Raw genomic sequence first — 22,912 nt, 5'->3', positions numbered from 1 at the left:
CCTAAGGCCTGGTGTGCTGGGGAGCTGCTGGGCTCCTGCGCCAGCCCCAGCCCCAGCCCCACGCCTTCCCACCTGCAGCAGCAGCCATGCCGCGCTTCATCGTGTGTTTCTCTCTCTTCTGGTGTCGGAAGAAATTTGGGAAGAGTCCCAAAGGCTCAATAAAACGAGCGCTGCGTTCGTGGTGCTTGACAGCCTCCCCATTTAACAAGGCGTGGGATAGGGGAGGCAGCAATCAGCTGCTTTAATAAAGGGAGGTTTCTAAACCGCAGATGTGTTTTCCTAGGTTGTTTATGGCACTTGCTGAAAAGCACAGAAGCATTTCTCTCTCTTTGCACCCCTCTTTCCCGGGCTGAGCAGCAAAACGAGGGGGTCCACGTCGGGACGCAGCGGCTCCCCCGGCCCCCCAGCCCCAGGAGGGTGGTTGGGGGTCCCGGGCAGGGCCCTGCTCGGTGGCAGGGTGGGAAGGGGGCACTGGGGGAGAAGGGGGCCGGGTGTGGGGGGGGTCTCAGCTCCCAGCTTGCAGCTCTCAGCCCGCATGCCCCAGGCGTGATCGGCAGAGATTTGCGCGGCTCGGGGCGGTGCTGCTTCCTCCTGCGCCCATGCAAATGTCAGCGGGGAGGCTCGGCTCCCTTCCAAGCCCCGAGGGGAACGTCAGGTTCAAGTCGCCTTGCCCCCAAATTCCCCGGCAGCCTTGGCTCTTGGGCGGCAAAAAAAAAAAAAAAAAAAAAAAAGATAAAAAAAAAAAAGCCACCACCTCCGCCCCCCCCCCCCCCCCCCCCTCCTCCCAGCCCTCCCCTTCCCGGGGCAGGGGATTGAATAGCCAGGTGTGAGCATCAGCCTCCCTGTTAATGAGTTTGATAATTTACCCGGCTCATTCCTGCGGGAGGGAGGGCGCCGAGAGCAGCGCGGCTCTTCCCCGGCGAGCAGGGGCCGCTCCGCACCGCAGCCCCGCACCGTCCCCGCACCGTCCCCGCACCGTCCCCGCACCATGCCGGCCCTGGGGCTCGTCGCCCTCGGGCTCCTCCTGGCGCTGGAGCCCGCAAGCTGCCAGGAAGGTAAGAGCCGGCAGCCCCCGCTGCTGCCCCGCGCCCGGGGAAACTGAGGCACGGGGAGCGGGGGGCGCGCCGGGGAGGCTGCGGGGGCAGGGGGCAGCCCCCGGAGAGCTTCCCGGGGATGGGAAAAGCGCCTCAGGAATAGGAAAAATCCCTTTAGGGGGTTCATGGGCTCGCTGCTCGCTTCACCTGGCTCTGGAGGTGCCTGCTCGCAGGGTTAGGCGGCGATAGAGCGGCTCTGATTTATCCCCGCAGCACCGTGCGCTCGGAGGCGAGCAGTGTGTCGTCTTAAGGCTTTTATTTATCTATCTATTTATTTATTTATTTTTTACTTTCTTCTCGCTCTCGGCCCCGGGAAAGCGTTGCGCTGGGTTGCTTTTCCTTCTCATTCCGAGGGCTCGCAGGTTTTCCTGTACTTTTGATCGCTGGTGAGGTGGCAGGGGGGAGACATTTCCCTCCGCAAATTGGGCTTCCGTTCCCTTCCTGGAGGCTTCAGAGAGAAACTTCCTATTGCTATGACATTATTTTCATGAAAGGCAGGGAAGGACTTGTCTGACACTACAAATAATCAGGAGTAATTAAAACCAATCTGGCCCTGCCAAAGCGCTGGAAAATTCCCTCCCCCTTTCTCCTCCTGATGCCCCAGCCTTGACCGCTCTTCCTGTATTTGTTTACCAACTTGCGAAGGATTTAACAGCGTGGGGTCTCCACCGTCAGCAGGATTGAAAGTTTTGCTGTTGCTTTGAGAGGAAAAAAAGCCTTTAATGAGGACTCAGAGCCTGGCACAACTTTCTCAGGCACAGCAAAACTCAGAGAACAGCCGATGCTTTCCGAGCACTCAGGGAAGATGCACCAGAAGTTGTCTGTGTGCCTAAAGACAAGACTTTGAGAATGGAAATGGAGTTACAGTGTGCACCAGGGCTTATTTTGGCATCGATGCTTTCCTCGATCTCAGCTGGAGCTGCAGAGGGATGGGCACACGCCTGTCAGGGAGCGCAGAGGCTGCGCCCCGCGTTGGTTATTTGGCTGGGGAGCTCTTGCTCACTGCGGGACAACCCACCATTGCCACGGGGCAGAAGAGAGAGGAGGCGGTGGGGCTGTCCTGGGAGGGATGTCCCTCTTAAAAAATTGTTAGGGAAGGCAAGTGAGAGTCATCCGCCCTGCCTGCCATCCCTCCCAGGCCAAAGTGTGTGCTCCAGCCCGCGGCGGTGCCAGGCAGGGCTGCCATCTATGCGCTCACTCCCTGATAAGATCTCACCAACCCCTGGGCGCAGACACTTGTCTCTGCCTGATTCCCAGCCCTTCTTCTGTATGGATGCGTGCAGCCCCTGCCCCACGGGGATATTTCAGCCTGCAGCAGCAGTGCCTGCCCTTCCCACTGCCAGCCCTGCTTGGTTTTGGTCCCCTTGGAGGGGCCACAGGCGAGCAGCACGTGCTGCTTGGCCCCAGGGCTCACCCGCATTGCCGGGCTCTCTGCCTCTGCTTTGGTTTAGGCTCAAGAAGGAGCAAGGTCAGGGGCCCGTCCCAGCCCTTGTTGCCCCAGCTCTGTGCATCCCCTGCTCAGGTTTACGCCCTGGCTCCTCACCTCCCCTGGCAGCCGGGCTCCACCAGGCTGCTCGAAGCCACAATAGTTTGATTTTGGTTTGCCGTTTGTCCCTTCAGCTTTGGATGCTCTGAAATCTCATGGAAACAGCTGTCTGAGTGAGATTTCACTTGCAAAAGCTCTAATTCCTGAACATAGCTGATTGGGAGATGTTTCCGATGTTTTATCTCCTCACCTTCTCTGCTAGAAGACTATGAGAAGGAAACTTGGAGATCTGGGTCACTGCTGAATTCACAAAATCTCAGAATAGCTGAGGTGGGAAGAGGCCTCTGGGGGTCACCTGCTCCAACCCCTGCTTAGGCAGGGCCACCCAGAGCAGGGTGCCCAGGACCAGGTCCAGATTTGAAGATCTCCGAGGAGACCCCACAACCTCTCTGGGCAGCCTCACCTGCCCAGCACAGAAGATTTCGTGATGGTCAGATAGAAATTCAAACCCAGGCTGACCTTGAACTTCCTTAACCCCAGAAGCAAACTCATCCTGGGCTGGACCTGGACCTCCCTTCCTGGGCTCGGACTGGAAACCATGGCCTCAGCAGGAAAAATAAAACACAAATAATAAATAAATCTGGCCGAGAAAACAGACAAGGACAGAGCGAGGGAGGAAACAAAGCCGGTCAGGACTCGGGGTGGGGGTAAAAGGTATCTTTGGGGCTGTTTGACAGGGCAGGAGCATTTCCTGCCCACCAGACCGTGCAGGTGAGGACTGAGCCCTGCTCTTCCCCCCGCCACCATCCCCACGCCACTGGCACCAGCAGCCCAGGGATTTGAGGGGGCTGCAGGCGAAGCACGCTGCTGACACAAGAGGGAATTTCCGCCTGAATTCCTCCCAGCTGAGTTTTGGCCCCGGGACCTTGCAGTAAACACGCTGCGGTGCCTGTGCGGGGAGGGAGGCGGCCGAGAGCCGCTGCTGGGGCTGCTGTCACCCCCTGCTCCGCCGCGGGGTCACCGCTCCCCAAAACCTGCAGGCGGTGAGCCAGTGGCCTCCCGAAACACAGTACGGGTGGGAGAGTTTGGGTCTGTATTTATATTACTTTTCTTATTTAAATAAAAGCCCCTTGTGATAAGTATTCAAGGAGCTGGGGGTCTTTGTCACCGTCTCCCCCAGAGCGGAGCCGGGAGGTGAGATGGCAGCCGGCAGCAGAGGCGGCGTGTAGCTGCCTGGATGATTGGTTTGCAAACACAGGTTGCACAGCGCGCCTTTATTGCCCCCGGTGAGGGCTGTTTGCAGCTTAGAGCAGAGATTTGCCTGGACAAAGTGTTCAGCCAGCACGAGGCTCCGGTGTCAGGCTGAAGCGGCCGTGCTGGGGCTGGGGACGCGGTGGCAGAGGCTGTGACGTGGGGGGAGCGTTTGGGGCTGGCTGCCTCCAGCGGCCCCATCCACGCGTGCCAGGGCTTCCTTCATGGGCAAGGAGCTGAGGAAGAAGGAAAGCCTTGCTTGATTGAAGCAGTAATTAAGTCCTGAAGGGATGTGTCTGCGCTGACCAGCTCTGCTTTTGGTGCTGATACCCAGGACGGGTTCGGGAACGTCTGGGTGCTCCGCTGTGGAGAAGCAAGGAGCAGCCACCCCAGGAAGCACTGAGACAAGGGCTCCTCCTCTTTCTGTCCTGCCCCAGAGTTTCTCCTGTTTGCAGGAACACGTCTCATCACAGCCGTCCCACCCGCGGCCAGGTCACCGCTCGGGCATGGCTACAGAAAAATGAGGCCTTGTTCTCCCGACGCTCCTGCGAGCGCACGTGTCGAGCCAGACTCCACGTGAGCAGCACCAGCGTGAGACGAGGCGCTGCAGGTCAGCACTGCAGCTGCTCCTGGTCCTCCTCCAGGAGCTCCGCGTGCCCGCAGGCAGCTCGGCCAAAGGCAGCGTTACCCCATGAAAGAGGCCGGAGGCAGGGGGGCTCGGCCATGTCCCCCAGGGTGACGGGGATGCCGCAGCTCCCCGCTGCCAGCCCCGCCTGGCTTCTGTGCCGTTGGCTGTTGCTCTGAACCGCTCGGCCTTCAATTTCCCGTCGTAAATCAGTTTGCTGCTCTGGAAACTTGCTGAAGGGCGGATTTTACCCAAATCCACGGTGGCAGCGGTTTGCTGCGAGAGTGACAGCGGAATTTTACAACCTCACTGCTGTCACTTATCACCCCGGGCGGCGCTTGGAAAACAAGCCGGGAGCAATGCCTGCGGCGTGTGTGCTCTGAGCTGTTTGTTGGAACCCCTCTGCCCGCTTTCCCCCACTATTTTGGGCAAATACCCTCCTGCTGCGCTGTGCCACCAGTCCCAGGGGCATCTGCATCCCCCCTTTGCTCTCTGTACACGCATGGGCATACACAAGAGCTCCCAGATCTGTGTGCTTCGTGTCAGCACAGGCAGACACGTAGGCAGCAACGTGCTCTGCTCAGCTTCGTAGGGCTGAACTCGTGGCTGGACATTGATGGAGAAGCTCAGCTCGGCAGGCAAAGCACACGATTACATTTCATATCACTTCGCTCCTTTTTTTTTTTTCTTTTCCCTGCAGCCAGGGGTAAACTCCAGCCATGGTCGCAAGGTGTCATCGCAGTGGTGGTGTTCCTGGTCCTGGTGGCGATCGTCTTTGTGGTCAACAGGTTCTGGTGTAACAAGAAGAAGTGAGTGCTGGGGCCAGGGATGCTCGGGCTGGCAGGGGATGCACCCAGCACCTCTGTCACTGTGCTGGTGCTGGCAGCACTGTGATCATGGCACAAAACCAAGCATTTTGGGGGGTGAAACAAGCCCAATACATTTTAATTGGTGAAGCAGACTGAGCCAAGGCAGGAGAGGAGCCGGCAGCAGAGCGAGGCGGCCGAGCAGCCCCAGCCCCGGGGCACCGATGTGGACTTGACCCGTGGCGGAGGCAGCGCGGGGCTGGCACCTCTTGCTCGCTGCATGCTGAGCTCCCTCAGCTGACCCGTGTGCCTTGCTCGGTTGCAGGAACTCGATCTTGAACCCGAGCCCAAAGTCGACAAGGGACAAGGACTGAACGTGCCCTGCAGCCTGCGTCCCGGTGGGCTTGGCACCAGTCCCCGCCGCCCTGCGTCCCCCCTGTGCCCGTCAGCCCACGCCAGGCTGCTCCTTCCCAGCCTGGAGGGCCCAGCGGCAGGGCTGGGGACAGCTGGGGCTGGCAGACTCATGAATCCGGCCTCTCTTCCGAAGGGACAGCAGCAGCGCAGTGGCTGGGTGCGCTGCCAGCTCTGCACTGCCGCCTTGGCAGCAGCTACGGGCTCGAGCTACCGCCTGCTCAAGGCTGTTCCTTGGGAAAGGCTGGGGAATCACCCGTGGGCAGGCACCAGGGAGGCAGCAAGGGGTGAACCCGCAGCCTCCAGGCTGGGGCTGAGCACCCATTTGCTGTGGGATGGCTCCTTCGGGGAGCCGTGTAGCCTCACAGCCAGGAGGAAGATGCTCAGCCCTGCACACACGGGGACGTGCACACACGGGGACGTGCACACACGGGGACGTGCACACACGCATGCACACGCCCTTCTGCGCCAGGGCTCGGGCGGAGGCACGGCCCCCGCTTATCTGCCTGTGTCGCTTCTGACTGCGGGTGATTATTTTGCAACGGATTACACAGAAGGCAACTGGAAAAACCAGTCGGCGGGAGAAAACAACCCCGCGTGTGACAGATACTGTGACCCCGGTGCTGGGAGCACCCAGTGGGGCTTGTGGCTGGGGTTCCCCGGCAGTGCTTCCACTCCGAGAGGCAAACGTGAGCAGCATCTCTTGGCACTCAGGGTATGGGCGCAGCCCTGCAAATCCACCCGGGTGGCTCAGCCTCTGCTGTCCCACATCCTTCTGGGATGCCGTCAGGGCCACCCAGGGCCATGGGTTTGGCTGAAGGTCCCACATCATCCCCATGGCCTCTGAGCTGCAAGAGAAAGGGGGTCACAGTTGTGCCCTCCTCTCTGCCGTCGCCACCACGAGCCACTCTCCCCTTGCCCTGCGCTAACAGGCTCTTTCCTCTCCCCGTGCAGGGATAACGTTGAGTCAGGGGTGACCACAGCGGGCAAGGAGGAGGCTGTCACATACAACAGCCACGAAGGGAGATACGTGAGCACCGCAAACGACTTCAGGTGAGGGACACGCTCAGGACCCCTCCCTGTGGCTCGTGGGCTCACGCAGAGCCATGGCCTCTGTCCTGCTCCGGGTCTCCCGCCCCATGCACCTGGTTGTTGGGGCTTTTACCCTCCGCAGGGGGAAGCAGAAGGTGGTGAAGGACAGCAGGGCACGTCCTGCGCACCATCTCCTGGGGCTGCTGCAGCACAGCCTCACCCAGCCGTGGTTTTGGAGGTGCTGGCCATAGCCCTGGGGCGAGCTAACAGCCTGTGCTTCTCCCCCCAACCCAGGTCCAAGGAGAGCAAGCACGCCTACGAGAACACGCTGGAGCCAGAGGAGAGGGTGGTGACCACCGCCATGTAGCACCGGCTGTCCCTCTGTCCTCTCCTTTCTCCACCCCTCGCCCTGCCTCCCGCTGGTGTGACGGGACCCTCCGCCCCGACGTCCCCCCGCACGGAGCCTGCCCCAGCCCCGCCATCTCCAGCCCTTTCTCGTCCCCACGTCCCGGCTGCAGGACCTGCTGCTCTGCCCCCCTGCCAGCCCCACCGGAGCGCTGCAGGGCTGTCACCTCCCCAGCCCTGCTCGGCTGGGCTGATGCCCCCCATCCCCTGGACCACGGGGACGCTGACCTGATCCGGACATGCATGGGGGTCCTTGTGGGGTGTGTGGGACCCCCCTTTTTCCCCCCCCCCACATCCCCAGCTGCCCTCTGGGAAGCTGCTGATCGAAAACCCGCTCTCGTCTCACCATGTCACCCTCCTTTATACGAGCAAAGGCCCTACAGCACGCGTTTTCATTTCAGAACAAATCTCCTCCCCTGTACATATCTTCCCTGCCAGCAATAAAGAGGATTGCTGTGCATGCGGGGTCATTTCCCTGATCACCCGGAGGCCTTTCTGGCATCTCGCAGCGCTCCCAGCCTTCGGGCAGTTCGGGGAAGGAGGTGCAGGGTGGGAAGGGTGCTCAGACGGGGGCCAGCACCCCTGCGATCCCCCAGGTAGGATCTGTTCCTTATTTCCTAGCTGAGATGAAGCCAAAAACACTTTTTTCCTGTGCTGATGTGTCAACAGAAGAGAGAAAAAGGAGATGGACTTTTATTTTGCTGGGTGTTTGTGCCACCCCAAGTGGAGAAGGGCTGCAGGGGAGGCAAGCATCACCCCCTGTTATTCCCTAGGTGGGGAAACTGAGGCACGGATCCAGCCCCGCGCTTCCCAGCGCTGCTTGGCAGGAGGAGGGCAGCACTCCCTGAATCCCACCGTCCACAGGGTGCAGACCTGCAGCAAACTGGGAACCATTTCCAGGGCTGAAGGCTGCGCACAAAGCAATCGCTCCCCCCGCGTTGCCAGGCAGTGGCTGTGGGGCTGCTCCGGGCTGTCCAGCCTCTCCCCCCGGGGGCTGTTTGTTCATTAACCCGGCTCCCTCCTGCCGAAGGGATGGGGTTTTCTGCAGAAGGGATGGCGTCTGGGAAGCGCTCACAGGGGTGCCATCGCTTCCAAGCGGCGGCATTTACAGATTGACGCCGGGACCCGTTAACATCTTGGCCTTCAATGGGCAATCACTTGTGCCAGCAGCTTGCAGGATGCTCCCTCTGATCAACGGGGAAAGGGTTAAGAGGCTCTGTCCTTAAGGCCAGCCAGGCTGTCCCCTGCTCCTCCACACCTGCAGGTGACCTTAACAGCCCCAAACCCTCCCGGTGCAGGCGCCCTTCAGCGCAGGCAGGTTTCCCTGCTAGGCAGGGGCTTGCAAAACGCCCTGTTTTCCTGCAGCACCAAAACCTGCTGGCTCTTCCCCAGAGTGAACCTGAAGAGTCCCAATGGGGAGCTCAGCCCGGAAAGGTCCCCTGGGAGCGCCGTGGGATGGAGCAGGGCTGGAGGTGGTGATGCCACGCGTGTGCTGCTGAGCACTGCAAGCTCCTGCCCCGTGGCCGAGGCCTCCCACAGGTGACACTCGATGTCCCTGCAGGGTGGGGATGCAGAAATCCAGGCGTGGTACAAACCGGGAGCGTCCTCGTGACAGGCCCACCCTGAGAGGAATCTCCCCGCAGAACAACACGCAGAGAAACCTTTCGAAAAATGCCCTCCGGAGCCGGCGTTGAGAAATCACAGCTCGCATTAAGAAACCACGCGGGGTGGAAAATCGGCCAGAGGAGCTGGGGGGGGGGGGGGGCAAACCCCACGGTGCAGCCTTCTGGTGGCAGCTAGGGGCTGGGTCCTGGGATTTTGGGGTGTGACAGACCTGCTGCTTTCATGTCCCAGGGGCTGGGGAAGGCTCTGGGCGTTGAAAAACCAGGCACTGCCCCGTGCCTAGGGACTTGCCTGGGGGTACAGACACGGGGCTGGAAGTGAGCCCCCCCAGCTCGCCCCCTGGTCAAGGCTGCTCCCCTGGCTTTTCTTTCATGGGTGCCAAACTGCGTGGCTTTGACAAACAAGATCCCCAGGGTTCACCGGTAATGATTTGCTCAGCAGAATTTGCCGAGGATTAGTCATTTTGCCTGCCCGCTGCGTCAGCACTCCGGCTTGCGGCTGGGGGGGTGTGGCGAGAGGATGGGCACCCATTAATTTTTACCTCCCGGTTGCAAAAGAAGTTATAAACAGCATCCTTATAATGAGTAACGAGCTCGTTCCCTGCCTCGTGCACACCCCGAATGAGCCATCCCTGGGTTTGGGGCAGGTGATGCGGGGCCGGTGCTCAGCTGCTCAGCATCCCCTGCCCCTCGTGGCCGTGGGTGCTCCAGGAGAGGGATGGGGCTTTCGGACAAGGCCAAGCAGCCTCAAAAGAACAAAAAGGGAACGAGCAGAAATGAAATTTATTGTTGGAAAAATCTTAATTAGATTTTAAGCCCCAAAGGGAGAAAAGTGAGGTATTATCTGACACTGCTAATGAGTGTTAAGGGTCTATTGTTGGATTTCTTGTTTACCTTTCTGTGCTGGCTGATACGGCCTGGATCCTCGCCTGTACTGCCATAATTAGGATATCTCATCTCTCGCTGATAGGGCTGGGGATGCTGCTTAAAGCACAACGCTGCCTCATCCCTCCCTGGCAGAAGAGCATGGTTGGGAAGACAACTTCTCCAGGTGTCCCAGCACCCACCCCATCAACCCCGTGAGCTGAGGCTGCCCTCCGGGGCCACCAGCAGCACCTGATGTGCCCCAGGTGATTCCCTGATCTCCCTGAGGTTAGCGAGGCTCTCCACCTGCACAGGTTTAAGATGTTTCTGCTCCAGCAGTGACCACAACCCTGGAGCAGTGTGGGCAGGGGGAGACCCACCCCGTCCCTTGATGCCCACGCACAGCCCGATGGGGAGAGCTGCACGAAACCACCAGCAGAGGAAGGTCAGTTTTGCTTAATCCGGGGGACATGCGAATTATTCCAAGGTGGTTTCATTAAGGACTTGCTGTGTGCAGGTGAACGGCTGCTGGAAGGAAGGTCAGCTCCGGCCTTGACCCCATGCAGCACAGCCTGGGGCTTACATGCTGCTATCGGGCTCCCCAGCACCCAGGCGATGGGATTTGGACCTGCAGAGGCAAAAAGGGAGCCTGGCACCCCCGAGGGGAGTGGGGGGATGCTGGCAGAGGCTGTGGGCATGCGGAGGGGACTGTCACGGCCCCTTGGGATGGAGCCCAGTGGCACCGGAGCGGCCGGTCCAGGTGGAGCTGGGAGAGCAGGATGGATGTGTGTGGGCAAGGGGGCTGCGAAGTTTTTGGTCTCGATTCAAGCCCCTGAAAGCCAGAAGTAAAATACCATCCATTGTTGGTTTATACATCCGTAGTAGCCAAACAAACATCCCCGGAGCCGGTCCTTATCACTTTATTACACCTGCTAGAGTGAATAGATTAAAGAGGACGGGGGAGGGGGGAGAAAGCAGAAGAATCCAGCAGAAAAACTGGGTTTTGGGATTGTTAATTATTCTCTGGGGTCTCTAATCTTTAACTGGCAAACAGCATCACTAACTGTCTTAAAGCCCCTCCTGGAACATCCTGATAATAAGCCATCTGCATGAAGGCACCCCGTTATCTGCCCTCCTCCAGCCGTCTGTGACATGGCTGGAGTGGGAGATAATGAATGTGCGGCGTGTAATAACGACACGTCATTCATGATTATCGGCCTGATACCCAACCTTTTAGCTCCATTGTTTGTGCTTCAAGAAAAAAAAAAAGAAAAAAAAAAAGAGAAAGAAAGAAAAAGGGAAAGAAGAAAAGGGGGATTTTAGGTGCTGCGTGCGCAGCCTGGGGTCTCCGAAGCGTCTCCGTGCCAAAGGGGCTGGCTCTGGAGGCATCTCCCCAAGGGTTTGTGGTACCCTGCAAGGAATCGCCCGGCCATTGGCAGCTGCTGTAGCTATGGTGATGGAGGGAGCGAGATGAGGCAGTGCAGAAATGTCACCGCCCGGCAGGGAGGCGTTTTGGGGCCAAGGCTTGGCGATGAGGTCCCCGTCACCCGGCGCTGCCGGCTCCTCGTGGTGCTTTTGGTGCCCTCGGAGCCGTTCAGGCTCCGCAGCGGAGGTTATCTCACACTGCTTGACACGCTGCTGTCCAGATGCTGCGAGCATTTAAAGGCAGGAGGGACGTTTGAGTCACCTCGTTTGATCGGGATAAGCTGAAATTTAGGATTTTCTGCTGGTTGTGACAGCCCCGTGATGCGGTGGCAGGGTGACACCTTCCCCTAGAGCCTGGGTCCTCGTGCAGACAAATAGCACACCTGGGTTAAGTGTGCTTCTGTCCAGGCTGGGACTCCGAAATGTGTGGTTCTGGCTCCTTCAGTTATTGTCAGCACTGCCTGGAGCAATGACTTGGGTTTTGCATCAAAAGTTGAATTAATTCTGCCTCTTTCCTGAGCAGATTTCCTACCGCTTTTCTTCCAGGGAAGGTGTCTGATGGACGTGGTTGGGGTTCAGCTGTTCAGAAGAGCCAGAAGGAGCCTGGCAAGCCAAACAGGCGGTCAGGGGGGTGATCCTGGGCAGCTCATCACCTCTGTGGGGGTGCTGCAGGGACATCCTGGAGTGCCAGCTAGTTTCCTTCCCAACCAAGGAGGCTGGGCCGGGTCTCTCTGGCCGGCTGCTCCCCAGGCTCACTGCCGGGATGGCCAGCAGGCCAGCAGGGCTGCAAGGCACATTTCTTGTTCCCTCACCCGTGACTGAATTGTCTGACGTGCAAGGAAGGTGGCAGAGCAAAAACCAGCAAATTGTTCCCGTGCAAACAAACCATGTGTGCCCTGCAAACAACCGCCCAGCCCCAGCAGTCAGACCCTCGGGGATCGGGGATTTTATCCTTTCAAACAGCTGCTTAGTGGGGTGTCTAGTAGAGAAGAGGAACCCTGCCTCCAGCTGCCTTGCACAATAAATACCAGCCACTCCTTGCGAGGGGATGCGCAGCATCCCAGCCCTTTAGACGATGTCCCAGCGAAGGTCCGGATCCTGCCCTTGAGCCCCCCCGTGCCTCAGTTTCCCCCACTGCCCGCTGAGTGTGGGGCAGTGGCAGCTCTCCCTGACCCCCAGCCCTAATCCTCCGCCAACCCCCCCCCCGAGCCCCCAGAGGGCACAGGCGGCGCATCCGAAGCCAAGGTGGAAGAAAAAAGGAGGATTTGGGGTTTCCGCATCTCCCACTGCCACCTAGCGATGCAGCGCGGCCCCGCAGCTCCCCAGGAGCTGGGCACGGCCCCTGTCCCCACGGCGGGGACATCCTTCTGTCCCCGTGCTCCAGCTCGCCACCACCTCCACCCCTCCGGGCCCAGCAGCACGGCTCCCCGGTGCCGGCTTTTTGTCTTTCACTCGTGCGCTGAGCCGCCAGTTCTCAGCCTCTGCAGGGAAGGCTTTGGGACCGACCCTTCTCCCACCTGGGATGGATTTTGCAAGCCCATTCGGCCATCGCCGTCACTGCTTGGGGGGGAATTTTCGTTCCGCTGCATTCAAAGCCGGGTTGTTGCGGTTATTGCCTTGCCGCGAGACACTGACATGCTCCAGGGCGAGGGCTTGGTGACCCGTGGTGTGGGATGGGTGTGAGCGGCCTTCTCGGGGACTAAAAACCTCCTCGGCAGCCTTTGTGGCTTGGGAAAACACAATGGCAGGGCTGCACCCCCCTGGGCTGTGGGGCAGGGGCAGAGCAAGGGGCACAGCCCTGCCTCTGCCTGCCGGCCTCGTCCTGCCCCCAGGTGTGAAGGGAGCACCTCGGCACGGCTTTCTTCTCGTCTGGGGGAGGACAAGGCTAAGCACACACAGATTTGAGCGTTTTCTCCAGGTTATCCGGCTCCTGAGCACCCTCAGCTCCAGGAAGTTCAGCGTGCGGTCAGAAAAACCTGCTGGCCTGCGTGTCTGCGGTGCCCGGCACGAGGCCAGCCCGCAGCCCGTCAGGGGATGGTTTCTCCCTGAGCTTCATCTGGAGTGATCCTGGGCTGCAGGGAGGAGCTCTGCTTTCCAGCACACCCAGGCTGGGGGGGGGACACGGTGCTGGGGCGGCAGGCAGGCTTTAGGGAGGTGAGCATCCGCCCCGTTCCAGCGGGTAGCAGGCAACAGTGCAGACACATGGGTGGGTGATGGAAACCCCAAGGAGAAGGCAAGGAAATGAGGAGGACACAGAGGATCCTTGGGGAGATGAAGGCTAACTAAGCCATGATGCAAAACCCCCCTCAGCAGCGCTGTTCCCCGTGCAAAGAGAGGACCTGAACCCGCTGGGTGCAAGGGGTTAAGTGTTGGGGTCGGTGTGGGTGAGGAACACGGTGGCCAGGGAGGGTCTGTGGGGGGGGTCCCTGGGGGTCAGGAAGGCCGCAGGGCGGCTTGGTCGGCCAGGGGACGTCTCCAGGTGGAGGGCGGTCCTTGAGAAACTGCTGGTGGTACCCCAGAGGGTCAGCGAATCTTCTTCAGGTGCAGGTGGATGCCGCTGCTGGACTTGAGGACGAGCTGTGCTTTCAGTACAGGAGGCCTGGACAGGTTGGGGAGCAGCTCAAAGCGGAGCAGGGTCAGGGCCACGGCCACCTTCATCTCGCTCATGGCAAACTGCTGCCCGATGCAGTTCCTGGGGAGAGGACGACAAAGGCTCCGGGTGAGGCCTTCATCCCTGACCAGCCCCGAGCTGGGCTCAGCCCCGGTGTGAGGTTTTTGGGGTGGTGCCTTTGGGGTATCCATCTGCTGAGGGTCCAGTGACACATCTTATCTAGGAACCCCTTTGTGCCACACCAAAATGCATCCAGCTCTGGGGTGGGGTATTGCTGGTTTTTATTAATAAGCATTGAAAAAGTTATGAGATTAGAGAATTGGGGCTTTCTCCACTAGAAAGAGCTGTATGGATCCAGCTCAAAACCCAGAGACCTCAGACAGGTCATTTTTGGCTCTGTGTGAAGTATCGCCTCTTGCGAGTTACTGAGACCTATCTCTTGAAATGGCAGGGGAACCACAACGACTTGGAGATCCCGCTTGGCTTTGATGTGTGCTGGGTATTTACCCCTAAACCCCTAAGAGCCCCTCTTCCCAGTGCAGACAACAGAAACTGTAAATACCTCCACAAATCCACAGAAGTGTGTGAAGCCCTACAGTGACCACAGAGCCTCAGGTGTGGGAAATGCTCTGGAGCTGATGGAGCTTGGTGGAGATACTGTTACGGAGCTGACCAAGCTGACCTGGCTCATGGGTACTGGGGGATTAGCCTGAGGGGCAGAGCTCTGGGTGAGGTGTCCCACACAAAGCAGCCTGTGGGGAAGGAGTGGGATGAAGGTTGAGGTTTTCACACCTGTATCCAGCAGAGAAGGGCAGGAAGGCGTGGGAGTGCCTCTGTGCTGAGTTCTCAGGAGAAAACCTCAGGGGATCGTACACCTGCGGGAGCAACAAGGGCCGCGTGGTCGGCATTGGCCCTAGCACGAGCAGCGCCAAGTTCTCCCTGGTCCCCAGCTTTGCATTTAGATATGGACTGTTGGAATGAGAGGCAAACAAAACGAAACAAAAACCCCAACAAAACAACTACAATTGGCAGGAAGGCACAGGCTGCCTTGTTCAAGAGGAGTGGATGTCTGGGCTCAGAGATCACCTCCTCTTCCTGCTATAAAGGTAACATACCTCAGGGTCTTCCCACACGTCCTGGTTCCTGTGAATAGCAAATACGTCCAACACAACTTGGCAGCCTGGAAGCGATAAAAAACTCGCCACCTCAGAGCAAAGACACAGGGAAGTGTTTGTGAGATTCCCTCCCTTCCCGGACTCTGCAGGGGCTGTGGCAGGAGATCTGGCAGAGACATTTCCCAGCCCGTTCAGGTGGATCAAACCCTGAAACCCTCCCATGGAAGAAATAATGGCCTCAAAGCTGAGCCCCACTCTGGTACCAGTGGATTTACTTTTACTCTTGGCCAGGATCAGCACTCTGCACATCCCATGGGACTCTGTGAACTCCCTGGAGCAGGTGCTGGGACCTTTTCCAGCCACCCTTCCAGGCTCACTGTGGCAGTGAGCTGTGGTGGCCCTGCAAGGCCTCCTGGAGAGAGAAGACAGGCTGGAAGCCTCTTGTGATGGACAGCAGCATGAAGGATGAACAAACCCAACGGACCTGCAGGTAAGCTGCGCCCATCAGAGAATGTGACAGGTGTAGAGAGCTGTCGGGACAAGACAGGAACCGGTGGGAAGAGGCGCAGGCTCTCCTTGATGCACATCGTGGTGTATGTCATCTTCCCCAGGTCCTCCCTGAAAGCAAACCACGGGGTCAGGCTGCGTTTGGGTGGCACCAATGGGGACACCAGCGGCCGTGGCTTGTCCTGCACACCGGGTGGTCTGGACTTTTGTGTCTTCCAGCTCCCACTGGAATTTCTCCTTTCCCTATTCCTCCATTTGCTGCCAGCTTTGCTACGTGAGAAACAGAATGCACCAGTGCAGATACAGTATAACGTGGATGTTAGTGAGATTTCTTCTCAGAATAAGTGGAATGAGCTCAGAGCAAAGAAACCAGGAGTACTAGCTCACCACTCAATGGTGTCTCGGTCCCCCAGGATCCCCTGGATCTCCTCCCGGCACTGTTGCTGGTACTGCGGATGCAACGCCAGGCAGTACAAGAGCCAGGAGATCCCACTGGCTGTGGTGTCATGACCCTCAAACATGAACGTGTCCACCTCAGCACGCAGGTCCTCATCGGATAGCCCAACGCCATTCACGTCCTAACAAAGAGAAGAATATATCATCCTCAAGCTCTCATTAATTGGACTTGCCCATTTGGATATAGAAACAACCCTGGATGTTGATGAAGAAGGGCCTGATTTGGCTTCTCCTGTACCTCCCTGTACATCAGGAACTAAAGCAGCAGAAAATATATCCCATAAATGTGAGAACAGAGATGCTGGCTGCCAACTCTGCAATCATCAGAACAACAGAGTTGGGCTTTGGTGGGATACCAGGTCCCAGCCCTTCAGGATGCCCTATTTGTTCTCCTGCCGGGGTCCCTGCTACATTTTTCAGTAATTTGCTTTGTTCAACTTTAGTTTAAGCACAAAAGAAAGCAGTAGCTCCAGAAAGAAGAGTGAGCACAGAGTGGGTCTCCTGGACACCAAATGGCAGCTCCCGTCCAGAGCATCTGAAGACATCTGTGGAGGCATAACTACAGAAGGCAAGAAACAAAACCTCTTGAGAGGACTACAGCCAAGGTGGCCTTCCTGTGACCTTTCCAAAGATCTCTCTTCTCAGGTTTCTGACAGCTCACATCATTTAAAATGTTAATGTGCTCAATGACAATGAAGAAGGAAGATGAAATTCTGAGCTGTTTATGCTCAGTCACTGCACCTCACACCTTGGTGTTACCTTTCCTTTCAATCTGCCTTTCCCCAAGCTAGGAAATGGGGAGCGGGGGAGCTGTTGCCAGTAACTCCAGCCCAAACTGGTGAGCTCCCTGCTGATGCATCGCTGGTGCCGCAGAAATGAGGTCCTTGGTGTCTGACAGGATTATTTCAAACATTCACCTTGGTACAAAGAAGAATGTCCAGAAAATCCAGGTGTCTCTTCTTCTGGATGTTGTGAAGTTCCTTGTCACTGGTGAGCAATAACTTTCTTTCTTTTATTACTTTATCTGCACAGAAGAATGAGCAATCCATTAGATGCGTCCTGCTGTCCAGAGAGAGCATATACCATACTGGGTCAGTGGCTTAGACCCTGTTTAATGCCTAACCCTCTGGTCAGTGCCTGCTTAAGGCCCCCTCTGAGCTCCAGCTGCAAGTCGGTGAGAAGTTTACCTGGGAGAGAAAGAGGGTGAAATACCTGTGTGGGCATAGGCCAGCTTGCAGGCATGCTGAAACTTGCGGCCTTGGCGAGTCCAGCCGTAGAAGGCATCTCTGTAAGGTAAAGCCTGTATTCTCTTGCTTATGAGGCAGCTCAGTTCATAAACAGCTCTGATATAATAGTCTGAGTTGCTGTGAGAGACCAAGGTTAAAGTTGGTGTTGGCAATTGAGTGGGGCAAACAGGAGCGCTTGTTCTCCCAGAATTTGGAGGTTCATGCACTGACCTCTGAGTCTGGCAGTCGGTGTTAGAGCTGAAGGCACACTTCATGATGTTGTCTAGCGTCATCAAGCTGATGTCTTGAAAGAGCTCCACTGACTTCGTCTGTGTGCTGGTCTTTTCCCATTTATCCTAGTGGTGGAGAAAGCACACAGAGGGACGGACTTCCACAGCGGACTCAGCCACAGTACAATCAGGTCATATTTCACTATCCCTGCTTCTTCCCAGATCCACACTGCTAAGCTAATTACTTTATTTTCTCCAACAAAGGGCCTAGTTCAATGCATATTCTGTGAATTTAATCAAGTTATTCTGTGCGTTTCTTTTTCCAAGTTTACTGTTCCTGGGCTAGGAAGGGATATTCTAGCACTTGATTTTACTGGAAAGCAGATGAAAGAGAGAATAAGTGCAACAGCCAGAGGAAGGTGGAGGGAGAAATTTCAGAACTTCAAAAATCCCCCCAAAATTCAACGAAATTCTAGGAACAATCTAAGCACAGTCTCTTTCCTTCCTTCATCCCCACGCCTAATTATTTTCACTGGTGTACAGTTAGAAGCTAAAAGTGTCAGGAATGATGATTCTCACCAGCATCACGTTGACTGAGTCGGACATCAGGGCCACGTAAGATTTCAGCAAGTCATAATGAAACGCAGGAGTGAGCAGCTTCCGATGCTGAGACCACTTGGTTCCATTCAGGGTCAACAGCCCCTGCCCTGGAGACACCAGAAGTAGCAGTCAGCTACTCCAGACTTCGAACGTGGCTCTTTTGGTTGGGGAGCAGGCTAACATGACAAGTCTGAAAGGAGAAGGATTTGGTGGTGGAACCTTTTCTCCAGCCTCCCTGAGGCTGTGAGCTCTTTGGATGGAGGAGAAGCATGTCCGTGTGTCCTGCACCAACAGCTGTGCACGCCCAATTTGCTCTGAAACCGGCTCTCTGCCAAAGCCGTGGTAGCGAAGGCACAGGGCTTACTCGCTTGGTTTTTCTGCCCCAAATTTTGCTGGACACACTGGCTTGCACAGGCCAGGGTGTATGATCTGAGGCAAAGCCAGACAATATGCAATGCGGGCAACTCCGGTGCTAGTGCTTGCACAAACCAACCCTCCCGTTTGGGAGCTCTGGTTTTAGGATGGAAGAAAGTGAAATGAAGGCAGATGAAGGAGAATAATGAAAGGAGCAGCTTGGTTGAAAGGGATAATGGAAGAAAATTACTTACCAATCCAGGGAGCTAAGTATTTATAGGGTATATTAGACTTTGGATCTGTGAAACAAAATAAAGACCAGAGCAGTATAAGCATCTAATGAATGCATTATAACAAAAATAAATTCAGGATAAATTGCCACTAGAGTCCCTCCTCTTAGTCACAATGTAGAAACCTGGGATGGGCCGGTGGTTTGAGAAGGTGAGCAAAGAAGGAATTCCAATAGCTGTGAAGGAAGCCAGCAGAAGGGATGGCTCCCGGCAAGTTTCCCATGATTTTGTTGGTAGGGAAGTGTGGAGGACGGGACAGGACTTCTCCAAACCAGGTGAAGACACTTACCACCTCGGACGAGTATGTTCTTGGCATATTCAGGATGGTGGATTACCAGGATAGGCAGCACCATTCCAAACCATCTGGGAAAGGCGTAGGGGTATTGTTGTCTCCATGACACCATCAAAGGTAACAATTTTTTGCCATTTATCTGCAATGACAGTTAATTAGGCAGAAAAAGAGGGGCATGCCTGGGAGGGCAGAGGCAAAACCTGCCCTCCCACAGAAAGCACATGCCAGGTGTCCTCTCCTGGGAAGCAGAGAGTGGTGGACGTAACATGGGGGCTTTCCACGCTGCAGGTGGAGGAGAGGTTGGCTGTGGCAAGGGGAAGTGTTGAGATGGCCACGCTCCATGGTGCCAAAGTGGGACCCAGCTGTAGCCGAGCTGTGTTAGGACAGCCTGGTGTTGGAGTGACTTGGTGTCACGCTGGGGAGCTACAGCTGGCATGGGCAATGCGAGGGTGCCCAGTGTCTGCTCAGGGGGACCAACGCTGCTACTGCTACAGACCTGTTCCTCAGTCTGGCTGTACAAGCTGGGCGTGCAAGGTGAAAGCAGAAACATCCTCAGAAGGATGAAAGTGGCTGTGACAAAATGCCCTGCTCACATGGCCATTTCCTCTTAAGTGGGTATGGGGGGAGAAACTCTCGTTGGTAGAAGATTTAATGCAGAAGAGAGACGTGGTTGCTCACTCTTAAGTAACTTCTTGGAAGTCCCAGACATCATCTAATGGCATGTTTAAATACATGATCAAAACCAACATGTCTCTCTCTCTTTTTTTTTTTTTTAATAATAATAAGGCATATTTCACATCTAGTCACATTTTCTGCCTGCCCTGCAAAAGTCTTGTCACTCCCTGTACAAAGAGGTCCTCTCCTTAGGAAGGGGTATGAGCAGGGGACATGGCACACGCCACCTTCACCCCCACTCGCATCCTAACGGATGCCTTGTGCAGTTTTTGGGACAAAGCCACCCCAGCTGAGCCCAGCTCTGTCCTTACCAGATGGTTGTGGCCGTAGAGCCAGTGTCTGGGGGGACCAGGGAATGCCTCCAGGGCTTTGATGAGCTTCTTCCTCTCCCGGTAGATCCTGAGCACCTTCGGTAGCACGAAGATGACACCTAACACCACAAGCAGCTGCAAAACAACAGCAGAAGGTCTGGCTATGCTGTCCAGCAGAGACACCATGCTGGCTCAGTATCCAAGGTGCTGACACTGCCCTCCTCTCCCTATTCTTCTGCTCCTCCTGTGCCCGGGCCTAATGGGAGGCTAGGTGCAGGAAAAGCCCTCTCCCTCTGCCTCTGCTGGAGCTGAGCCTGGCAAAGTGCTGCTGGTGTGAAGTCTGGGTGAGATTTATAGCATCAGAAGTGTCCTGGTAAGCGATGCGTCATCTTGGCCCATAACCAAATTTCCTGCTTTTCCTATTCACCCTTTTACCTGCTTCCAACAACCTGTGGATGGAGGCAGCTTGCTAGCAAACAGCCCATAAATATTTACTTTGTCTGAAGTCTGTTACATCCCAGCAGTGAGTGAAAGTGCTTGCAGCCAGCACAGGGCTCCACCTCTGCTGCGTTTGCCCGTGCCCAGTTGGCCAAAGCCACGTTCAGGTCTGATAGCCCTTCCTCTGACTACATGAAGTGAGGAGCAAACAGGCCACTTCTGTCCGACACACACGTGCTGGACTGATCCAGCCACACTCAGCTGTAAAAACAGTGCCCTTAGTGACTGTAACATCACACAGCACTGCTGGACTATAGGCAGGGGAATGGGCAAAACCCGACCAGCACACAAGGCTTCGTGGCCCTGTTCTCCAAGGGGCCCAGTCACAGACAAGCCAGGATACAAAATTATTGCTCAGAAGAATTATCACTCAATAGGTAAGCCGAGGAGTTAGAGAGCAGCAGAGCAGTAAAAAGAGCTGCAGCGAGACTGAGGGACATCTAACCTGGTAGGAAGGGGTGATGGTATGGTGATCTTCACTCCTGTCCTGGTGGGTCCTCCTTCTGTCTGCAGGGCAGGTGGGGGACTTGGGCTGGAAGCCCACCACGTTTGGCTGGTTTTCAGGCATATTGCAAAGAGAAGGATCCCAAGATGGGCTGAAATCATTTCCTACTTGGGTGCCTGGATCTCTAAGACCAGGGTCTTCTGAAGCGTGGACACTTTCCTTTAGCTTTCAGTCTAAATTAGACCACAGCCAATTGAAGCCTGTGTTTTCTGCTGGTAGAGTGTTTTTACTGCAAAAAAACTCCTGTTTGTCTGGTGTTCATTGTCCAGACGTGTCCTTTTTATAGTGGCAGAGACCTGGAGATCATTGGCTGAAATGAATCTGCACAACCCCAGTGAAAACATTTAAACTCTGTAGACGGAAAGTTTATATGGAAATACCTTACAAGACCCATGAATTACCTGACTCTGTGACAGTGACTGAAGGTTAGTGAACTGAGAAACTTTTCCCTCAGCTGGCTTGTGGCATATTTGTTAATTAATGATTGCAAAGACAGAGCCCTGGGTACAGGCTTTTATATTACAGTCCTAGGCAGATTTGAAGTGTCCAGCAGCTGTGAACACACGCGAGGGCTGGTGGGTATGTTGCTCGGCTGTTGCACATGAAAGCAGGCTGAAGTTCACCATGTGCTGGTTTGGGTGTAGCATGGGAAAGTGCCCGGCCATGAAAGCTGGACTCATCCTATGTGATGATCCTTTTTTTTTTTTCTTTCTTCTTTTCTTTTCATGGACGGGTAAACTAGTGCACAGAGCAGGAAGACTCAGCCTAACTCCCTGCTGGTCTTCGTAGAAAAAGTGATTGCGTGAGTTCCTCAGCTGGGATAGGATGACCAAGCCAACATTACAGCTCTCCACATGGCACTGGGCTTTTGTTAGCATGGCAGGAAGATGCGTTGCAAAGAGATGATGATAACAGCTGATAATCTTTTGTATCTCCACAGACTTGGGTGCTTCTACTGCTTGAGCACTGTCCTACCACATTGCTTCAGCCCCCCACTGTGACCGTCCCCCTGAACTGGACCCCCATGACCCACACTAAGATGGTGCCTCTGGTTGTTCAGGCTAGGAGGAAGAGGAAGATGGGGGTATATCCCCCATCTGGCTTTTGTCACCCTGACTTCTTCCCCACACCATTGCTAACATGCTGCATCGTTTGGCCCAGAGCCTAGTAAATCATTAGAACCACATCAGCCAACAATTTTGAAATTTAAAGAAGACACAGGGACTCCTTGTAAGGCAAAGATGTGGATTAAGCTATTGTCTTGGAGAACTCCCCTGGCAGGCACAGAACAGAGTTAATTTTTCACACACTTGGCCAGCTTCCTGATGCTGAGTGCATCTTGTTATGCCAAGCTGGCTGAATCCATGCAAAAGTTCAGAGCAGAGTGAAAAGTTGTTCAGGAGGCAGGAGATTGGAGTCTGTCAGACCAAGCATTAGGGAAGGATTCCTTAGGGAATGATTTGTCTGCAGCCCTAGCAGGAGAAGACCCAGTTTGCCTTGACAACTTTACACTCCTGAGCAGGAGTTCTCGACTCCAGGGACCTCATGGCTATGGAAGATGTAGGAGACACATCTCCTTCCCTTTTCTGCACAGCACCCACTATGATCATCCTCCACCATCTGCAGTGGTGTGATTAACAGGCAATTAGGTGAGGAGGCAGCATGGGCTGGTTGTCCAGCTGGCTGGGAAGCAGGCAGGTTGCATCGGGGCTCCTGCTGATGCTTCTTGACTACCAAGGAGGTGAAAAAGGAGGAAGAGGCAGCACGTGGAGCCACTTTTGGGATGTCTGAGCCACATCAATGGCTCTGCAAGCTGCCTTCAAATGTGGGTCTGAAGGATGTGAGGAGAGTAATGTTACCATGAGCTTCTCTCATCAGATGGGATCACAGAGAGGTGAAGACAGGTCTGTCATCATGATTGGGATTAACCTTGAAGTTCAAGTGGTGCATGCTGCAAGAGACCCCATTGCCAATCTACATGGTGTTATGCCCTCTGTTCGACAGCTGTCCTTCTTTCCTCCAGATGTTTTAAACTCTCACCGAGCCCTAAAAAGGTTTTCATATTTGTTCAGAGAGCCCCTCTAGGGAACAGTCCGCCACCAACGAGCCTCTCCTCTGGCCTTGCCTGTGACTGTGGAGGGGAGGGAGGAGAAGGAGAGCTCCATGGGGCTGAGGACTTGGGGACAGTGGCTTCTGTGGGTCATTTGTACTGAAAACCTCA

The 22,912-nt window shown here is 55.8% G+C and overlaps 2 protein-coding genes across 5 annotated transcripts; one reads left to right on the top strand and one right to left on the bottom strand.

Moving 5' to 3' along the window:
* The first annotated feature begins 790 nt into the window (after window positions 1–790).
* On the top strand, window positions 791–7,570 carry PDZK1IP1 (PDZK1 interacting protein 1). The gene is made up of 4 exons (XM_083845645.1): window positions 791–1,055; window positions 5,157–5,265; window positions 6,628–6,726; window positions 7,000–7,570. Exons 1-4 carry the CDS (start codon window positions 989–991, stop codon window positions 7,070–7,072), a joined length of 348 nt encoding a protein of 115 aa, XP_083701771.1. The 5' UTR covers window positions 791–988; the 3' UTR covers window positions 7,073–7,570.
* A 5,714-nt stretch (window positions 7,571–13,284) lies between these two features.
* On the bottom strand, window positions 13,285–20,987 carry LOC310903045 (cytochrome P450 4A6-like). 4 transcript variants are annotated; one of them, XM_083845607.1, is made up of 13 exons: window positions 20,632–20,987; window positions 19,689–19,823; window positions 18,700–18,841; window positions 18,375–18,419; window positions 17,746–17,873; window positions 17,168–17,292; window positions 16,923–17,074; window positions 16,628–16,734; window positions 15,642–15,832; window positions 15,232–15,365; window positions 14,748–14,812; window positions 14,425–14,507; window positions 13,285–13,713 (listed from the first exon to the last, which is right to left on the bottom strand). In XM_083845607.1, the coding sequence occupies exons 1-13, from the start codon at window positions 20,752–20,754 to the stop codon at window positions 13,545–13,547; spliced, it is 1,599 nt and encodes a 532-aa protein (XP_083701733.1). In that variant the 5' UTR covers window positions 20,755–20,987; the 3' UTR covers window positions 13,285–13,544. The 4 variants fall into 4 exon arrangements, with proteins under 4 accessions (XP_083701733.1, XP_083701732.1, XP_083701734.1 ...); XM_083845606.1 differs by having other exon boundaries at window positions 16,923–17,292; XM_083845608.1 differs by lacking the exon at window positions 20,632–20,987 and having other exon boundaries at window positions 19,689–20,618.
* Between the last annotated feature and the right edge of the window lie 1,925 nt (window positions 20,988–22,912).

This window comes from Anser anser, assembly GCF_964211835.1.
Source record: "Anser anser genome assembly, chromosome: 8".
Lineage (NCBI taxonomy): Eukaryota > Metazoa > Chordata > Aves > Anseriformes > Anatidae > Anser > Anser anser.
The sequence above is the reverse complement of the archived record's forward strand: the minus strand, read 5'-3'. Positions and strand labels throughout refer to the sequence as shown.